The 17,822-nt window shown below is 46.5% G+C and overlaps 2 protein-coding genes across 2 annotated transcripts in view; one reads left to right on the forward strand and one right to left on the reverse strand.

Annotated features, from left to right (window-relative positions):
* The window catches only part of LOC122377876 (periodic tryptophan protein 2 homolog), a 35,981-nt gene extending 26,326 nt beyond the window's left edge, over positions 1 to 9,655 (reverse strand). Inside the window, exons 1-3 of the mRNA XM_043358404.1 lie at positions 9,554 to 9,655; positions 1,341 to 1,427; positions 951 to 1,063 (exon numbers count right to left, since the gene is read on the reverse strand). Coding sequence (XP_043214339.1) covers positions 951 to 1,063; positions 1,341 to 1,358 — 131 coding nt within the window. The 5' untranslated portion in view covers positions 1,359 to 1,427; positions 9,554 to 9,655. The remainder of the gene's footprint in view (positions 1 to 950; positions 1,064 to 1,340; positions 1,428 to 9,553) is intronic.
* Positions 9,656 to 9,984: 329 nt separating this feature from the next.
* LOC122378007 (myosin IC heavy chain-like) lies at positions 9,985 to 17,500 on the forward strand. Its single transcript, XM_043358718.1, has 2 exons — positions 9,985 to 10,109; positions 16,010 to 17,500. The coding sequence occupies exon 2, from the start codon at positions 16,010 to 16,012 to the stop codon at positions 16,700 to 16,702; it is 693 nt and encodes a 230-aa protein (XP_043214653.1). The 5' UTR covers positions 9,985 to 10,109; the 3' UTR covers positions 16,703 to 17,500.
* The last annotated feature ends 322 nt before the right edge of the window (positions 17,501 to 17,822 follow it).

Here is a 17,822-nt window from a genome sequence, read left to right on the forward strand (position 1 = left end):
TCAGGTACAGTGTTGTCTCCTACAGTGAACGAAGGGCGGCAATGATAGACATATTTTCATATTTACCTTTAGCTCGTGCAGTCACTCGTGTAACCATAAATTGCTGAAAACGAATGTGCCCCATGCACGAATGTGCCCCACTCTCCCCTACCTACTGCATTTATCCCAGCACCATGGACTTTCAAAGGACGACATCTCGTATTCTCAGACTGCCGAGAGGAAATTCCAAGGAAACGACCCGTAAGAACCCACAAGGAATATGGTGTTCACAGTTCAGCATCTTTGTTTTTATTTCAGTTTTCACCATAAGACTTGAGTCTGACAAACCTAAGAAAGAACGGAGCTAAAGCACCTCGACGCACTCATCACGCACATTAGACATGGGGAAAGCCTACCTCAAGGACCTAGAACTACTAAAATCTGACCTAAAACTCAAGAACTAACCTGTGCTATAAATTGACAGATATTATCTCGGACATGTAGAAGGTTATCTGTACAGGGACGTGCATCAATAATTGTTGCACTTTAAAACCGTTCTTTCTTAGCTTTGTCAGACTATAGTAAAGGTTGAAGTTGAAAGGTGTGTGTGTGAGTGTGGACTGTGTGTGTGTGTGTGTGGGGGGGGGGGACACTCAACATTAGTGGTCTCCGACTCGTTCGAGTGAGGGGGGGGGGGGCACGGCCTATCGTCCCCCGGATCCCACACGTACAAATAAATCTGTAAGAACCGCAGTGTTCTCCGTCCGGTGGCTCATTCGTTGGCGAGCTATGACGTCACTCGCTACCGGCCAATGGCAGTCCAACGGGCAGCTCCGTCCACAGCGGCAAATTGCGGCCGAGGTGCAGCGGCGGAGACATTTCGTGGCGATGAAATATGCAACATGTTGCGTGAATGCAAGTAGTTGGTAGAGCAGCATTGATGAATGGTTTGTCAGAGTATGTGTACTTACCTCTTGAGGTCATAGAGGGTGACCTTGTTCCCGACGGGACTGAGGACCGTTTCCCCATCTGGAGTGAACACTAGGTTACCTTTGTGGTAAACTGAGCCCAGCAGATTCGCAAACTGAAAGACAGAGAACAAAGCATGGTGAAATAATGGAAAAACACATTTGGATTGGTAAATTTCATAGTTGTATATGCAAATGACTAACCATTCGGGGATGATTGGCAGTTGGCTTGCACGCACGCACGCACGCACGCACCATGTAACATCATGTGCAATGCAGTCTACATCTTGATATAAAAATTGACAGGCACTTGGCTTTGGGTCTAAAATAAGCATAACACAAACACAGTATACAATCTCCGGCACTGACTGGGTATTGATAAAGTTGGCTTACCTTGTATGAAAACTTCATTTTAAATAGTCAGTGTTTTCTTCCTCTAGTCAAAATATATGCCAGTGAACATTTAAAACACATAAATATCTGAAAATAAATGCAAAGGCATAAGAAAAACAGTTCCAGCTTCAGTTTGACATTTGCAATTTTCACTCTCCCTCAGGTTTTCTTCGTGAAAGCCTAAAAAAAGGTTGGCACACCATCGTTTTTGCACATGTGCAAAGTCTAGCCCCGGGTCGTTAAAGGTCATGTCACCAGGTCACTCAAGTGACCTCATCTAAGAAAAAAGTCAATGCTCGATATGGTTACACCTGTAAGAATCTTGGGTTACACCGATAGAAGTTAGAACGATCGCTTTGAAACTTTCAGCGATTGATAAGAGTAACAGTATGTAAAGAATGTATATCTCGGAAATTCGATATCACTGACATAAGGTGAGGTCAATTTTGCGACATCTCCCTTTTACATGACACACTGAATCGGAAAATGCACCAGCGACCCCTCTTTGTGCCCCTGAGGTCATCTCAGGTCACGTTCGATATCTATGATAGCAGTTTCTCGCGAATAACTTTTGTAGACGTATTCACCTCGACGATACGGATCGACTGAAATGCACCATGACCTTTTCCGGTCAGGTCATAGACTGGACCTGATGTCTCAAGACTCAAAACTTCAAGATGTAGGTACTTTTAAGGTCAAATTACAATTCATTCGATGTGTCTTGACGAGAGTAACACGATGCCAGAAGAAGTAAGTCGTGCAAGGTTTGAGTCAAAAGTTATTACATAATTAATTGTTCCCGCAAAAATGGCCCATTTTGGCAGTTGTTACCCCTGCAGGCAAACCAGGGACGGACCCAAGGGGGGGGGGGGCGGCCGGTGTGCACCTCCCCTTGGGGCGCACCCCGCCATGATCCCACCGGTATGATGTCACTGAAGGCACTCCAGAGTTCAGTGGCATCACCCATTGAAGTACCTTACCAAGACGTCAGCTTTCTCTTGGTTGCAGGATGCTAGGGTCCTATGTTCATTGACTAGGTTTTCACCCTCGCCCGGGTCGAACGGACCCCCCCCCCCCCTCGGTTTTTCGCGAATAACACGCGTAAAAAGCGGCCGATCGCGACGAAACTCTCAGTACCCTCGAGTTGATCAACTTTACACCTACTCTTAAAATTTCATGACCCTGACCCAAATGACCTTTGACCTGTGACCTACTTTTCGAGACCACGTTTGGCCGGAATCGCGATTTGGCGCATGTCGGCTAGCATTAGCCCATCATCTGTGATCAAAATTAACATGATATTCGTGATCAGCACCCCGAAAAACCCCACGGCAGCCACACTTTACGACGTTCAAACAGGTCCCGATTTTCTCGACATTTTGGTCATTGACCTGACCTGAAAGGCCAACCAATCACCTAGGACCTTAACCTTCCAGACGGTGGGGTGGGGGGGGGGCATTTTTTGCCCCCCCCCCTTTAGTTTTTCGATATATCTCGAGAACCGCTGCGCCGATCGTCACCAAACTTTCAGTACCCTCCCGGGAGTCGCTAGCGCACATGGTGACCAAAATTTTTTTCCAAAGGCTATGATAGGTTGGCCGCTAATGACGTCAGAGTGACGTCATTTCTGCCATTTTCGACAAAAAAAGGTTTCGCGGGAAGAGCTGTCAGGCCTACAGCTTTAGAGATACAGAAAAATGTTTCAGACATAAAAGGTGTGGAATCAAGAGGGCTACAAAACTGCTATTTCGGTTTTTCGATTCTTTTTATTTTGACCCCCAAAATTTAAAAAATAGATTTTTTGAATATAATAGCCGAAAAATCCAAAGTTTTTTTTTCTGAATTTCGAAAAAAACAAATAAATGTGATAGTCCCTACGGCATTCTATCTCCATACCAAATTTGAGATCGATACCTCTTTTTTGACCAAGTTATAGCGAAAAAACTGTTCAAAATTGATGACGTCAGAATTTTCAAACTCAATTTTTAGCAATTCTAGACCTCGTAGCGCAAAACCATTAGACTCCCCGTGACGAGCTGCATCGAATCAATACCCATTTTATGCAAAATATCAACTTTGAAATTTGACCTTTTTTGACCTGACCTCTACCAGAAAGTGACCTAAACCGTACCTGATGGTCTTATAACCAACACCATTGAGTTGGAAATGAAAAACTGGCCATAAAACATGCATCGCACAACCTTAGTAAAGTTGGGTTCATGTGGTGACCCTTGGTGACCTTTGGTGACCTGACCTGTGACCTGACCTGGTATGACCAGTGACCCTAGAAGCCCCGTGAACGGTGAAACATTTTAGTATTCCTCATGTTCCCAAGTTGGTTTGGTTTCGGTATTTCTCCACGGTTTTGGTTGGTAGTTGGTTTGGTAGGTATTCCGATTTTCCGTAATTGACATCACTAGTCGGTGTCGTATCTCTGTTCCTTCATGGTCGGCCGAAAACTTTTTGAACGCCCCTCGTAATATGAAGTGCCTCAGGTCCTCAAGAATTGACACCTCTATGTTGCCTCTTGGGTCAGGGCGTGATGCAATGATTGTCATGTTCTAAACGAGTTGTGCTTGTGTGAAATACCGAGTTGTGTGAGTGAAAATTGTGTGAGTTGTGTTTGTGTGAAATAAATAAATGTGTGTATGTGTTGTGTTGTGTGTATGAATATTCCTTTGGCGACCGCTCAAGACTCCCTTGGGAGTCGGGTGCATTGTGAATCACGAAAACAGTGTGGTGTTTGTAGTGCTGATGGACCTACATATACAGTCTGGTAAGAATCAGATAGAACGGAGTTAAACCGTGCAGGACTGGGGCGGGGGGGGGGGGGGAGGAGCTCTACAGAGCCGCCATCCCGTTTTTCGGCAATATCTTCCAAACCATTTGACGAATCGACACGAAACTTGCGGTATCTTCAGCAGCCTCAATTTGACACCTTGTGTCAAAATTTCAACTTTCTAGCTACTATAGGTCGGCCGAAAATGACGTCAGAGTGACGTCATGTCGGCCGATAAACACTGAACTACGGCAATGGCTCTCAAGACCTCAGTTTTCAAGCTAGGTCTAATTTCTTTGCATGAGTGGACTGACAACAAACGCGGCTATCAAACTGATATCTCGGATTCCCCAAATTTTGATAATTTCGAAAAATATATACATATAATTAAAAGTAATATATTTTTTTTGCTTTTTCAAAAAGAATGTACCTATTTGACTTTTCGAAAAAAACGTATTTATGTAATAGGAAACCCACCGGTGGCCTACTCTATAAGTTTTAGCCCAATATCTTCAAAAATGGACAAGTTATGCGCATTATAGTAAACAATTTCACTATTATAGATTTTTCAAATAAATTTTTCAGTGCGTTTCTGAGATCGTACATAAATATAAATTAGCACCATCGTGTTACTGAGCTTAAACTGCATCTGATACGACATCTTTTTAGTTGAAAAATTAATTTTCAAAATTTGACCTTTTTGACTTGAAAGTGACCTTCAACTGACCTTAGCTAAATTCAGCTGAAATTGATCTCAAATGACACAGAGGACACTGTTTTCGAAAGCTATGAGTATAATGGACTATAAAACATGTGTCACGTTACCGATATATGTACGATATAAAATTTTTGTGACTTAGGATGACCTGGCCTTAACCTAAAAATTCGCACAAGTTTGTTATCCTCAGGGTATCTACGACATATATCAACAAGTTCGTATACCAAAAATGAGCCTGATCCGACGTGTAAGCCGGCGGCCAGAGCCTAAGTTGTGAATAAGCCAAAATGTTGATAATTTTTCTTTGACCTGACCTCAGACCTGTGAAGTCATCGGTGACTTCGAGGTCAATGAAATTAGATTTAGGTCGACAGTCTATCCAGGGCTATCAGCCGCCCTGCAAATTTTGACAATCGGCCCAGTAGTTTCGGAAATAGGAGGGTGGGGGTTCTGTAGAGAGCGTCCCCCCCCTCAGTCACCCGCATTATGGAAAATAACCCAGTCATGCGCGGGTTGAATCACTCTGCACGTGTTTTGATCACAGGAAGTGTAGGTATGGCTCGGAGAAAGTTTGTGTAAAAAGCCGTGACAAAAATGTTCTCGGATATATTTGAGGCAATTTAAAGGCACATGAATCAACTGCAGTGACGCTTCAAATCCGTTTTCCTTAGGTCTGTCAGACTATGCCTGAATGAAGTCTGTATTCTTCCTTTGGGCAAGGGGATTGCAGACTTCTTAGTTAGACAAGAGTGGAGATGAGAGGCTGAACAGCAAAGAAGTTTCTGTTTAGCCAGCGCTCCGCTAGGGCTCCTGGATTTCCACGCCCTGCGGGGGGAGGGTGTTTGAACACCTCATCCCCTTTTAACTCAGCTCCTGGGCCACGTAGCGATACGGGGTAGGCGGTGTTCGAAAGAGCGTCATAAATAATGACGAAATAACTTTTTCACTTTTTCAATTTTTTGGTCAGGTCAAAGGTTAAGTAATCAGAGGCCATTGAAGGCCAAATTTCGACGATTTTTATGTCAAATGTCGCCATTTTATCTACAGACTGGCGCATAAATCGGAAACCAATGGAGCAACAGCGCCCCGGAAACGCATTTGATAGCCCTATTATTTATTAACGCTCTTTCAGAATAGGTATATCTATCAGATTTGACCTTAGGTCAATGGTTTTGCCCAGGCACATGCCTAGGATTTGGCCAAGGGGGAGGAATCCCGGGGACTCCCTCTCTACAGAGGGCTTCCTCTCTACCATAGATAACATGATTCATGTTATCTATGTCTCTACAAATGGCCTCCTACCTACAGAGGGCCTTCTCTCTACTGAGGAGTCAGAAGGGCCCTAGCGGTCAGACACACACTAGCGGTTATTCACAGGAGGCCCCAGGCAGTAAGAAGGACCCAGCTGTTAAGCTTGTTAAAGGGTCCTGATTGTCCTGACGTGATTTTTTAGATTCCCGCGAATTTCGTTCGCCCCGATGTGATTTTGGCCAACGTGAGAAAGATTTGGTTGTATGGCCCGTGCTACCAAAATATGCTGAAAGACCAAAACTTCTCAAAAGGTATCATTTGGGAACTGCACAGATTTTCATCTTTGTCTTCAATTAACCAGCTGTGATTTTTTCAGCAGTGACTGCCAGAAATGCCAAGGCATTTTCATCAGCACAGTTAACTGAAAAAGGAAAAATTTCACAATGGCGATTCCATCCGGAAGCCCTGAAAACCCTGTAGGGATCATCTATGCGTTTTGTCATTTCATGTTGTCATTTTCATTTATATTGTCACTGCTTTATTAATCAATCTGTTACCTGTCGTCAATTGTGCGTCAAGTTTGTTATTTGTAAACCGGCCTGCCGCTGGCCTCAGCCTTCCTAGTAACCGCTGTGCCATACGGTATAGAACATATCGTGCAAAGGTCACGGCGGCACCCTTGAGGCGGCCGCTGCCCGTATTTCCACACGTTAAGCCTATGGGAAAATGCACGTGCCGATTACCCCAAAACGGGCCCATTATATTTCACGCAACTTTGCCAGAAGGTAGCTCCCCCATACGGGACCAAATGCTGAAAATGGCAAGAAAGTTGACCGTGCCGTTTCGGCGGGGATCAAAATGTCCAAAATCGCGGCCGAAACGTTAACCCGCGCATGACTGGGGTATTTTCCATAACGCAAGTGACGGGGGGGGGGGAGGGGGGCCGCTCTCCAGAGCCCCCACCCCTCCTATCTCCGAAACTACTGGGCCGATCGTCAAAATTCAAACGGCGTCTGATAGGCCTGGAAAAATTGTCGAGCGAAACCTATTATCATTGACCTCGATGTCTCCGATGACGTCACAGGTCAGGTCAAAGTAAAAATTATCGACATTTTTGCTAGTTCACAATTTAGGCTCTAACCGCCGGCTGACAAGTCTGATCAGGCTCATTTTTGGTTTACGCACTCCTTGATAGATGCCTTAGATACCCTGAGGGTACTGAACTTTTACTTCGAATTTTTAAGGTCAAGGCCAGGTCATCCTAGGTCACGAAAATTGTATATCATGTATCGGTTACGTGACGCATGTTTTATGGTCCATTTTACTCGTTAATTTCGAAAATAGTGTCGTATGTGTCACTTGAGGTCATTGTCAGCTGAATTTACCGAAGGTCAGGTCACTTTCAGGTCAGAAAAGGTCAAATTTTGAAAATGAAATTTTTCAGCAAAAAAAGGTGCCTATCAGATGCAGTTTGAGCTCAGAAACACGATGGTGCCATTTATATTACTGTACGACATCAAAAACGTACCTACTGAAAACGGATTTGAAAAATATATAATTGTAAAATTTTGACAATAATGCGAATAACTTGGCTATTTTTGAAGCTATTGGGTTCAAACTTGCAAATGTAGTTCATCAGTGTGTGTTCTATCACATATATGCCGTTTTTTTTGCGAAAAAGCACACACTTTTTGAAAAAATGAAAAAAAAAAACATTTTTTTTTTGTAATTGTAAATATATATTTTTCAAAGTTTTCAAAATTTCGAAAATTCGAGATAGCAGTTTGATAGCTACGTGTATTTGTAGTCCATTCATGCAGATAAAATGGATATAGCTTTAAAACTGAGCTATTGAGAGCGTTTGCCGTAATTCAATATTTTGCATTAAAAACGGCCGACACGACGTCACTCTGACGTCATTTCCGGCCAAACAAAAGTAGCTAGAAAGTTTAAAGTTTAACACAAGGTTTCAAACTGATGCCTCTGAGGGAAAGTTTCGTGTTGATCCGTCAAACGGTTTAGAAGATATTGCTGAAAAACGGGATGGGGGGGGGCTCTATAGAGCCCCCCCCCCAGTCATACGCGGGTTAAACATCCCCCTAGAGAGGTAGGTCAGGTTGGGATTTTCAATAAAAAATCACAATTCTAAAGAATAGTGATTGTCTAATTGAAAAGTCCCAACCTTCGGAGACATTTAGGAACCTGTTGTCGTGACGTCATGACTGTGAACAAAGGTCGCAGTAGGCGCTCTCCCGGTAGCCGGGCGCTGACGCATACGTCAAGCTTTTTTCTCGCCGCGCCTGCAGGCATATTGCTAGTACTAGGGAGGGCCAGCATAGGACCTCGGCTTTCGACAACATTGTCAATTCGTTTTCGATTCTGCTGTTCGCTGTACTTCTTGACGCAAGACAAATACACATAGAAAACGGCTCGGGCATTTAGAAAAGAGCGGCTACTCTGAGGCGAGGGAAAAACACGGAGATCCACACGAACGACCTGACTAGGTCGCATCGGCTACAGCCGATTGAGGCTCTGTCTGCCGTCGTACGGCTCTCGGGCGAACTCCGATAGATTGACACAGACCGTCCGTTTAGCCAGCGCTACGCACAGCGGCCAGAGCTCTACGACAACCTCAAGAGGGAGGGTGGCGCATCCCGTCTGCCTGCGGGGCCATGTAAGCTTGAACTGAGCTTGAAACACTGCATGCCAGGTGCACAACTTACGGACACAGGGATGCACTCCTACCTGCCAGGAGTGCACTCCAATCGAACTGCATGCACCTAAGTCTGGCATGCACATGCCACGCTTTGCAGTCTGGATGGAATTTTCACTCACAAATTTTCCAGCTCTGCCTGAAAGTTTAATGCCGGTTTTGAACTCAGGCTGGTGTGCCTCATCAAACTGCAAGTCATAGGTACTTTGCACTATGGCCCCTAAGAGCCCACCCGAGCCTCCATCCTGTTACGAGCCCGATGTGAGCACGAGCAGGGAACCTCCAGGGCGGCCAAGTGGCCTTTTAAATTCTGGTTATTGCAAAGGTGAGGTAAGGCAAGGTAAGGTGGACTGTAATCGCCAAGCCCCGCGTGGATTACGCCCCGCGTGGATTGTCCATGAAGGTAATACAATACAATACAATACAATACAAGGTCACACGTACCAAATGCATCTTACAAGTGCTTTATTGTGAGAAATGTGAATAAATAATCATTTGAACACACTTGTGCTCAAGTATAAAAACACTGATGACATTTTCCCTGACACGGTTGACACCCATGACGGCTAAGAGTTGACACATGATGACATTTTCAACCCCTAACTTTTGATGTGCATCAATACCATGCAACTTAAGAGCCCAGCCTGTATCCTGTCACGAGCTCGATGTGAGCGGGATCCCCAGGCCAAGTGGCCTTTTAAATCCCGATTACCGCAAAGGTAAGGTAAGGTAACTTAAAATAAAAGGCTCACCCCACGGTGAAAGCGGTATCCGTATCATCACTATATGAGGACCAACACCAATAAACACTTCAACTTCATTCACGTGGGTGTCCCACCACGCGGGGGGGACCACATCAGAATACGAGTGAAAAGTGTGTTCACATAAGTATGTGGGAAGTGATGTTTTGTTGTCTCGATACCTATTTCGAGTGCCGATTTTTTGTCAGCGTCAGCAGCTTCCTGCAAAAGCAGTTCATTCGAATACCTAATAAATGAAGTTATTGCGTCATTAATGTAGCAATATTTCTCGGATTTTTTAGAGAATTATTTACGATATGTCGCTAAAAAGTTGCGACTTAGAGAAGTTTCTGACGACATTTTTTTGATGTCTCTAAAATTTAAGAGAATATTTCTATAAAGTCTTCCTTGTTTATCATGAAGAGCTGCCATATCTGAAAATGTCAACAGACTAGCTCTGAGCTTGGACGTGTGCTTTGATTTTGATTCGAGGGAGGTTGAATTCGTTGTAGTGTATTATCGGAATATTCGATAAACGTATAAACTATTTGGTCCCTAATTCATTAAGGTAAGCAGTAAAATTTGTTTCATCAACACCAGTATGAATGCTTCTTAGTTCTTAATTTGCAATTGAATGGTGAAACAAAAGTAGGTCAATAAGTTTTTCATGACTCAAGTACGTTTTATCAGATATTTTTCGTTTTTCCTTTGATATTTTTTCTGATAGCTAAGGTTAGGTTAAGCATACTGCAAATGGGTGTCTCAACAGTTTTTCGATTTTTTAAAAATTAAAGTTTGTCATGTAATGGTGCTGTGCCACTATACTCTGTTCCGTTTCAAGCTTGCAGCCGAAGTGCCCTGCTGAAAGCAATGCGTGATTTCTTTATATACAGCTCTTACATTTAAGACGCAAATTCTTGAGCGGAGGAGCGATCTGCCGAAGAAACTCTGACTGCAAGCTTGATATGGAACAGACTAAAGTAAAGTGTTGAAGTAAAGAATACCTACCGTAAACCAGAGCAACTTTGTACCACTTTTTAGGTTTTTGTTGAATATCTTTTTTAATTGTTGTCCAATCTGGCTAGTTTTTTGCAAGGTGGAAGCTACAACCTTTGTCAACAGTTTGCTCTAGAGTAAAAGAATGCTAGCATCTTGAGTTATTTTATTTTTTTTATTGAACAAGTGGTCAAAGTTGTAGAGGGGTTTTACAACTTTGTACCACTGATTATAATCCTATTTTATTCAATGCTAACGAATAAAATGGTATTTTACAGAGCATCTTTGGTCCACATAAGTTCTTTTAAAAAATATCCTGACACACCAGGACTTCAACTGGCTGAAAACAATCACAGAAACACTGGTTTACAATGGGGCAACAGATTCACAGTGAACGGCTGTTCCGGGCTTTGGATGGAGTAAAATCACATGAGCACTCTGGCTTTTAAATGCGCGGCTGAGTAAGAACCACAAAACTCAGCACCTTCAGAAGTCACTTGACAGTTCTCTCTAACAAATGAAGGTGAATTGTCCACGGGTGCCAACCGGGATGGGAGGCTGGAGCTTGCGGATGACATCGCTGAATGAGTAGGTAAGAATATCATCATGCCTAGGCCACTTAAACCTAACTATTACCAAACTGCTCCATGGCACGGATTTTCGGCCTATCATCTGCGACAGCCACCACCTCACCCCAATACACCCTCCCTTCGCACAGGAACTCTACAAAATCACCAACTTGAATGCTGTTCCTGCTTGGAGCTGGTCCTTCACTTTGTTGTTCACAGCATTGACTGTCATAAATGACGAAAAAAGTATGCTATAGTGATGAGAAGCTTCCTAAGAATGATTTCCTGGTGGACCAAAGTTGTAGCATTTTGACGGAAAAAGTGCTTGCAACTTTGACCACCACCCCTAAAAAATGACCATAAAAAGAAAATGGGGGTTTTCTTCCTCTAAGCCTTTGGAGAACTCATGTACTTACTGTCTAGATAGCCAGTGTCGCTCCAGTTCTTACCAGTTCCGCTCCTTACATCATCCTAGCAACTTATGTTTTTTGCGCCAAAATCAAGGCTTTTATTATAAAAATTCTGCTGCTGTCAAGGTCACATAACAAAAGCAGGCCTGTTCACACATAGTTAGGGCACATATTGGGCTAAATTGCCTGCATGAAAAAATGTCCCAAATATTACGATGGATTCAGGTTCAGGTTCAGGTTATGAGCTAGGAGTAGACACTGTCTATTTGGTGCTCATATCGTGGAATGCACTAATCAGAGGATGAGCTTTAGTGGTCGACTAGGGTAGCCCAATGTCGGTCAAGCCTCTTCTTGAAGGCACTAGTACTTGGTGCTGACACAACATAGTCTGGCAGCTCATTCCAAGGGGTGACTACTCTGTTAGCAAATGACATGTTTCTGAAGTGGTGCGTTGACCGTCTTTTCTTCAACTTAAATCGATGACCCCTGGTTCTTTCGTTGTCTTGAAATTCAAAGAATCGTCCTGCATCTATATCAACTTTTCCTGTTACAATCTTGTAAGTCTCAATTAAGTCACCACGCTTGAGTCGATCTCGCATGCTCATCAGATCAAGCCTCGTCAGCCGTTCTTCATAGGGATAGGCTCTAATTTCTCGTACAAGCTTGGTAGCTCGTCTCTGAACTTTTTCAAGCTTTTGTATATCTTGAACCATGTGAGGACCAACCGCAGACAGGCAATAATCTAGATGCGGGCGAACATAAGTGGTGTACAAGGACCTGAAGTTGTTGACATCAATATTTCTGAAAGCCATTTTTAAAAGCCTTAGTGCAGTCATTCCTTTCAGTGCCGCAGCTTGGCAGTGGCATGTTGCTTTCAGGTTGTTGGCTACAATCACGCCCAGATCACGTTCGTGAGTTGTAGTGCAGATCGTCCTGGCTTCATCATTACCTTTCATGACATAGTCCTCTGCAGGGTTCATATATCCACAATGCATGATCTTGCACTTTTCAACGTTGAACTTAAGCAGCCACTGATCTGACCATTCAGATAGCCTGTCAAGGTCTGCTTGCAGTGTTGCACAGTCCTGTTGGGTTACTATGTCTTTGAACAGTTTTGTGTCATCTGCGAACAGTTTACAGCCACTCTGCACCAGGGTTGGAAGCTCATTGATGTAGATCAAGAACAAGGTCGGTCCCAATACCGAACCTTGCGGTACTCCACTGGCCACATCTACACACTGTGACTGGCTTCTCCCCACTGTGACCTGCTGTTTTCTGTTCCTGAGGAAGTCGGTTAACCAAGCGAGCAGTTGTCCTCTTATTCCATAAGCACTCAGCTTGTGGATGAGTCTTGCATGCGGAACTCTATCAAAGGCCTTTTGGTAGTCAAGATATGCAATGTCCACAGCTTTGCCTTCATCCATCCACTGAGTCCAGAGTTCAAATGCTTCAAGTAGGTTGGTCTGGCACGATCTACCCTTTACAAATCCATGTTGGTGCTCACTGATCAGCCTGTGCCTGTTAAGGTGGTCTTTGATGTGTCTCAAAATAATTCTTTCCAGAACTTTGCACAGCTGACAAGTAAGACTTATTGGACGGTAGTTTCCAGCAACTTTCTTGCTCCCTTTCTTGAAAATTGGAGTGATGACTGCCATTTTCCACTGGTTCGGCAACTGTCCTTGAGTCAGAGAGCACCTAAACAGTCTTGTTATGGGCTTTACAAGCTGTTCTGCAGTGTTCCTCAAAAGGGTTGCGGGAAATCCGTCGGGGCCCCCCGCTTTACCTTCTTTGAGACAGTTCAGCTCGTTAAGTACTTCTGTTTCGGATATGTCAAATTCATTAAGTGTATCCTCCTCGTCCACAACATTGGGAAAGTGGGGCAAACATCCAGTCTCTTCTCGGACAAAAACCGATTTGAAGCAGGCACTCAGTACTTCTGCTGCCTCCTCATTGCTCTTGGTCAGGTCCCCGCTTGCGGCTTCAAGATCTCCTACTGTAGGCTTAACCTTCAGTTGTGATCTTATATATCTGTGTATTTTCTTTGGGTCTTCCTTTCCTTGCAGGATTATGCCATTTTCTTTAAAAAGGATTTTTTAAAAAATCATCAAAATATCTTTTCCATGGTGGACCAAAGTTGCACCGATGGACCAAAGTTGCTCTGGTTTACGGTACCTCAAGTGAAAGAGAATGAAGTTGTGTATGTGAAATTGTGCATTTTCATGTGTAAAACACATCAGGTGGCTCCTGTTGTGTGACAGGCAAAAATGAGTTGGAGATAGCTCTCCTTCGCCATTAATGTGATCTGTTGCACTCCATTGTTGCCATACCTGTTTCTTTTGAACTACAGGGCTTTGATCTCCAAAGCACATCATGAAATGGTGCATTGATTTCCAGGGGGTGTGCTAGCAGCACAATGGTTTGCTTGTCAGAAAGCATTTTGGGCTGCTTTCAGACATCCATTTAGAAAACAATACTTGAGTAATGAGTTTTGACTGCTTGAGTATGCTAGGAGAGAGTTCATTTCAATTTGACTCGTTTGAATGGATGCATTATTTATTATTGGCAATGCAAATAGGTAGCTATCTATGTGGTGCAAAACTCATGCATCAGAAACCTTGGGTCTTGTAGTTTATGGATGACAAAGTTATACTTAATTTTTGTGTGCACATGCCAGCAACACATGACCAAACTGGCTGCAAGGTTTCTGTGACTCCCTGCAGTAACACAGCCTGAGTCCAGACTGAAGCATGACATAATAGGTGACCAGTCACACCAGCTAGGGTAGGGTGACAAATCCACACTAACATGCTGATCATACTGGAAATCTGCACCAGTCTGCACCAAGCCAGACATATGATTTTATCACAAATTCCATAAAATTGGGATATTTTACTTGCACTTGATGGCTACTGCATCAAAAGCATACCTATTTATTCCCTGGCCAACTTCATAATTTTCTGGGACAACCCTCACACTGGCTCATCATGGTACCATGTAGGGGCCAACACCAACCTGACATGTGTGAAACAGGCTGTTGAGATTGCCATACTTTGTAGTTTAGGCCTGAGCATGGGTAGCCTGACAGATCTTCATTTTTATTAAATATTATTTTTCTTAAGCTGAAACAAAGAATCTTGAATTGAATCAAACTAAGGATAGGATGTGTTGGGTGAAGTTAGGGAAGGCTAGGTTAAGTTGTGATGTGTCTATTTTATTAACCCTTGCACGTTCGACCTCCTTGGATGTGGGATTTGTATCGGATCCCCTCCGTTTTTCGTGAATAACGCACAGAAAGTGGCCGATCGCGACGGAACTTTCAGTAGGTGTACCTATTCTCGAGTGGATCAATTTGAGACCTAACCTACCCCAGAGTTTTATGACCTTTGACACTTGACCTGTTTCTCGAGGACATGTCAGGTCGGAGTCGCGATTCGGCGTATGTCAGCGCATACAATCAAATAAAACATTATTTACAAGGGGGAGGCGTAAAACACCCCTAGCCGATAACTCGAGAAGCAGCGAAACACGAGGCGGCAAACCAAAGAACGCGGCGATACGCTTCAGATGAGTACTTTAAAATTGGACATAGGTGACAGGTCAGGTCAAGGTCAGGTCAAGCAACCACCTGAAATTGGGCTTTCAGTAACATGGACCTTATAACCTCGCACTGGATATCTCTCGTCATAGACTGTCAAAACTGTTTTCAATCCATAAGTGCTACTCGAGTGGCCAGATCCATGTAGGAGTCAGTCAAGCATAGATCAGGGTCAAGGTCAGGTCAATTAAGTAAGCACATATCCCCGAAAATCAAAACTGGTGTTTGCAGCATATGACGCATGCTTTTTGGGTACATTTGGGCATTAAACACGATGGTGACAATTGACATTCATTTTATCATATGAGTGCGTGTTTGGTCGGAAAAGATCGATTTACGAAATGCGTAGGTACATCATGATCGTGAAGCAGTCGCGAGAAATTGTCAAGATCCAGTCCAAGAGTAGAACGATAATCGAAAGTCGAAGGCAGTAGCGGCGGAACACCTTCAGTTAAAGGGGGGCACTGCCGACATTTGATCCCATTCTTTCCATGCAACGCCCATAGGACTAATGTTAAAATGCCAAAGTCACCCAGTAGGGCGTGCTATACGCACTACGCAGACCCTAGTGGGGCGCGGGTTAACCCCCCCCCCCCCGCACCGTAATTTTTTACTGACAGACGTCATGTCCGTCCGACCTATGGTAGCCAGGAAATTGGACACAAGGCTTCAAATTGATGTAGCCGAGGTTAGGTACTGAAAGTTTCGTGTTGATACCTTCGGCGTGTTAAAAGATATTGCAGACAAAACGAGGCGGTGGACTCTGTGCATAGAAACCCGCAGTCGTGCGCGGGTTAGTGCTGTCAGTGTCAGTGGCCAGTGCGTGGTTTGATTATGGTGCCGTGTGCCCACTATGAGGACCACTCTGTTCTGACGCGCTGTGTACGGTCGGTGGCAGATGTCGGGGGAGGCGCAGTGCTACTGCTGCGAGACGGGCGTGCCGCCGCTGGACCGGGCGCTGGACGAGCTCGGCATGCTGGCGGCGGTGCCGGCTGGCCGGCGACAGCACCAGGCGGAGACGCGCCGCCGGCGCCGCTACACGGTGTCGGCCGGACAGCGGCCGGCGCCGCCCTCCGGATCCGCCCAGATCGCCGAGCAGATGAGCCGCATCCGGCTGGACGGCGCCGGCGGCGCCAGCAGCGGCGGCGGCGGCGGCGGCGGCCCCGGCCCCGGCAGCGGCTTCGAGACGCTCTACATCAACTGGGACTACGTGAGCGGCGTGGGCGGCGCGCCGCGCAGTCCGGCCGGCGGCAAGGCGCGCCGGCTCTGGAGTCGGCCGGCTAAGCCGTACTCGGCCGGCGAGCGGCCGGCCGGCGGTCGGGCGCGCACCACCAGCTGGGGCCAGCAGGAGGTGGCCGCGCTGTGCAGCGCGCCGCCGCCGCCGGCGCCGGCCGGTGCGGCGGGCGAGCGCCGGCCGGCGCCGAGCCGCTCCCCGGCGGCGCCCGCCGCCGCGCCGCTGGTGCGCTCGCTCAGCATGGAGAACCTGAAGCTGGGTGAGCTGGCCGGCCCGGCGGCAGCGGCCGTGCGCGCCGGCCCAGACGTCGAGACCATCAGCCGGCGGATCGAGGGGCTGCGGGTCGAGTACCAGTGACGCGGCGCGCCAGCACCGTGATCTCCAGTTCAGGACGGGGCCCCGGCCAGGGGGGGGGGGGCGCCACGGACGCCGGTCGTCACCCCGGGACCCGTTCGCGTGCCATTGAGCGGTGATCCGTGGCGTGGATTCGTTGCAGCGCTGAGTGCGCTGGTGGCCCCACGGAACTCTGTGACGGCTGGCTGGACTAGGCCCGACTCCGGGACGGACTGAGTGGTCGGGGGCTGCCGGCGCGGCCGCTCTGCTGTGACGCACGCGGCGCGCCCGGGACGCCGCGCTGCACCGTTTCAGTATTCTCTCAGTGACGCACAGTGGCCGGCGAACCGCCGCGCCCCAGCCGTGTGCGGCAGCCGACGGCGGCGAGTGTGCGGCGAACGCGGCTGCCGGCCGGGCGGCTGGTCTTCCAGTGCAACGACCATGGACTCGTGTCAAGTACAACCGGCGCTGGCCGGCGCCGCCGCGTCGGGCCGGCCCCTCGCTCTAGTCAGTGTGACGTTCTCGGCGGTTGCCACTTGCTGCTGTTTTGTTTTCTGATTGATTGCTCGTTTATGCATGGACGCGTTAGTGGTGGCGCCGGCGGCCAGCGGCGCTGTTTCTTGTTTACCTCACGCTCGATGGTAATGCCCACTGCAGTCACCTCACCTCCACCGCTGTCCTGTTTCGTCCGCCGCCCGGGCGCCGCCCCCGCAGCCGCTCGGCGGCGGAACCTTCCATTGTACTAAATACTTGTTTTGTCTGTGATACCAGTTTTTGTACAAACTGCTTGTGTAAATAGACCAAAACCCTTCACAAAGCGTTGATGTATTCGTTTGCCTGAAAACATTCGAAAGTTTCTGTAACCGCCACTGGATTTTCTACATAACAAGGCCGAAAAAGAGGGTGGGTATAACCCGTCTTCACAGTTTCACCATTCATTGAGCTAAAACGTCGCGGAATAAATGAACGATTCCGTCGTTACGAGGCGCAGCGATTGGTTGACGACAAATTTCAGTGTCGTCAGCAATGGTGTCAGAGTCAGCGTGGTGTCAGAGTCAGCGTGGTGCCGGCAGTGGTATCAGAGCTCGCGCTGTCACTGCCGCCGTGTGTGGTGGGGAGGTGGGGTGGGGGTGACAGGTGTGAC

Source organism: Amphibalanus amphitrite, unplaced genomic scaffold (assembly GCF_019059575.1).
Source record: "Amphibalanus amphitrite isolate SeventyFive unplaced genomic scaffold, NRLGWU_Aamphi_draft 000006F_arrow, whole genome shotgun sequence".
NCBI lineage: Eukaryota > Metazoa > Arthropoda > Thecostraca > Balanomorpha > Balanidae > Amphibalanus > Amphibalanus amphitrite.

Coding starts and splice junctions, on each gene's coding strand:
- LOC122378007 (XM_043358718.1), top strand. CDS start 16,010: ATGTCGGGGGAGGCGCAGTGCTACTGCTGCGAGACGGGCGTGCCGCCG.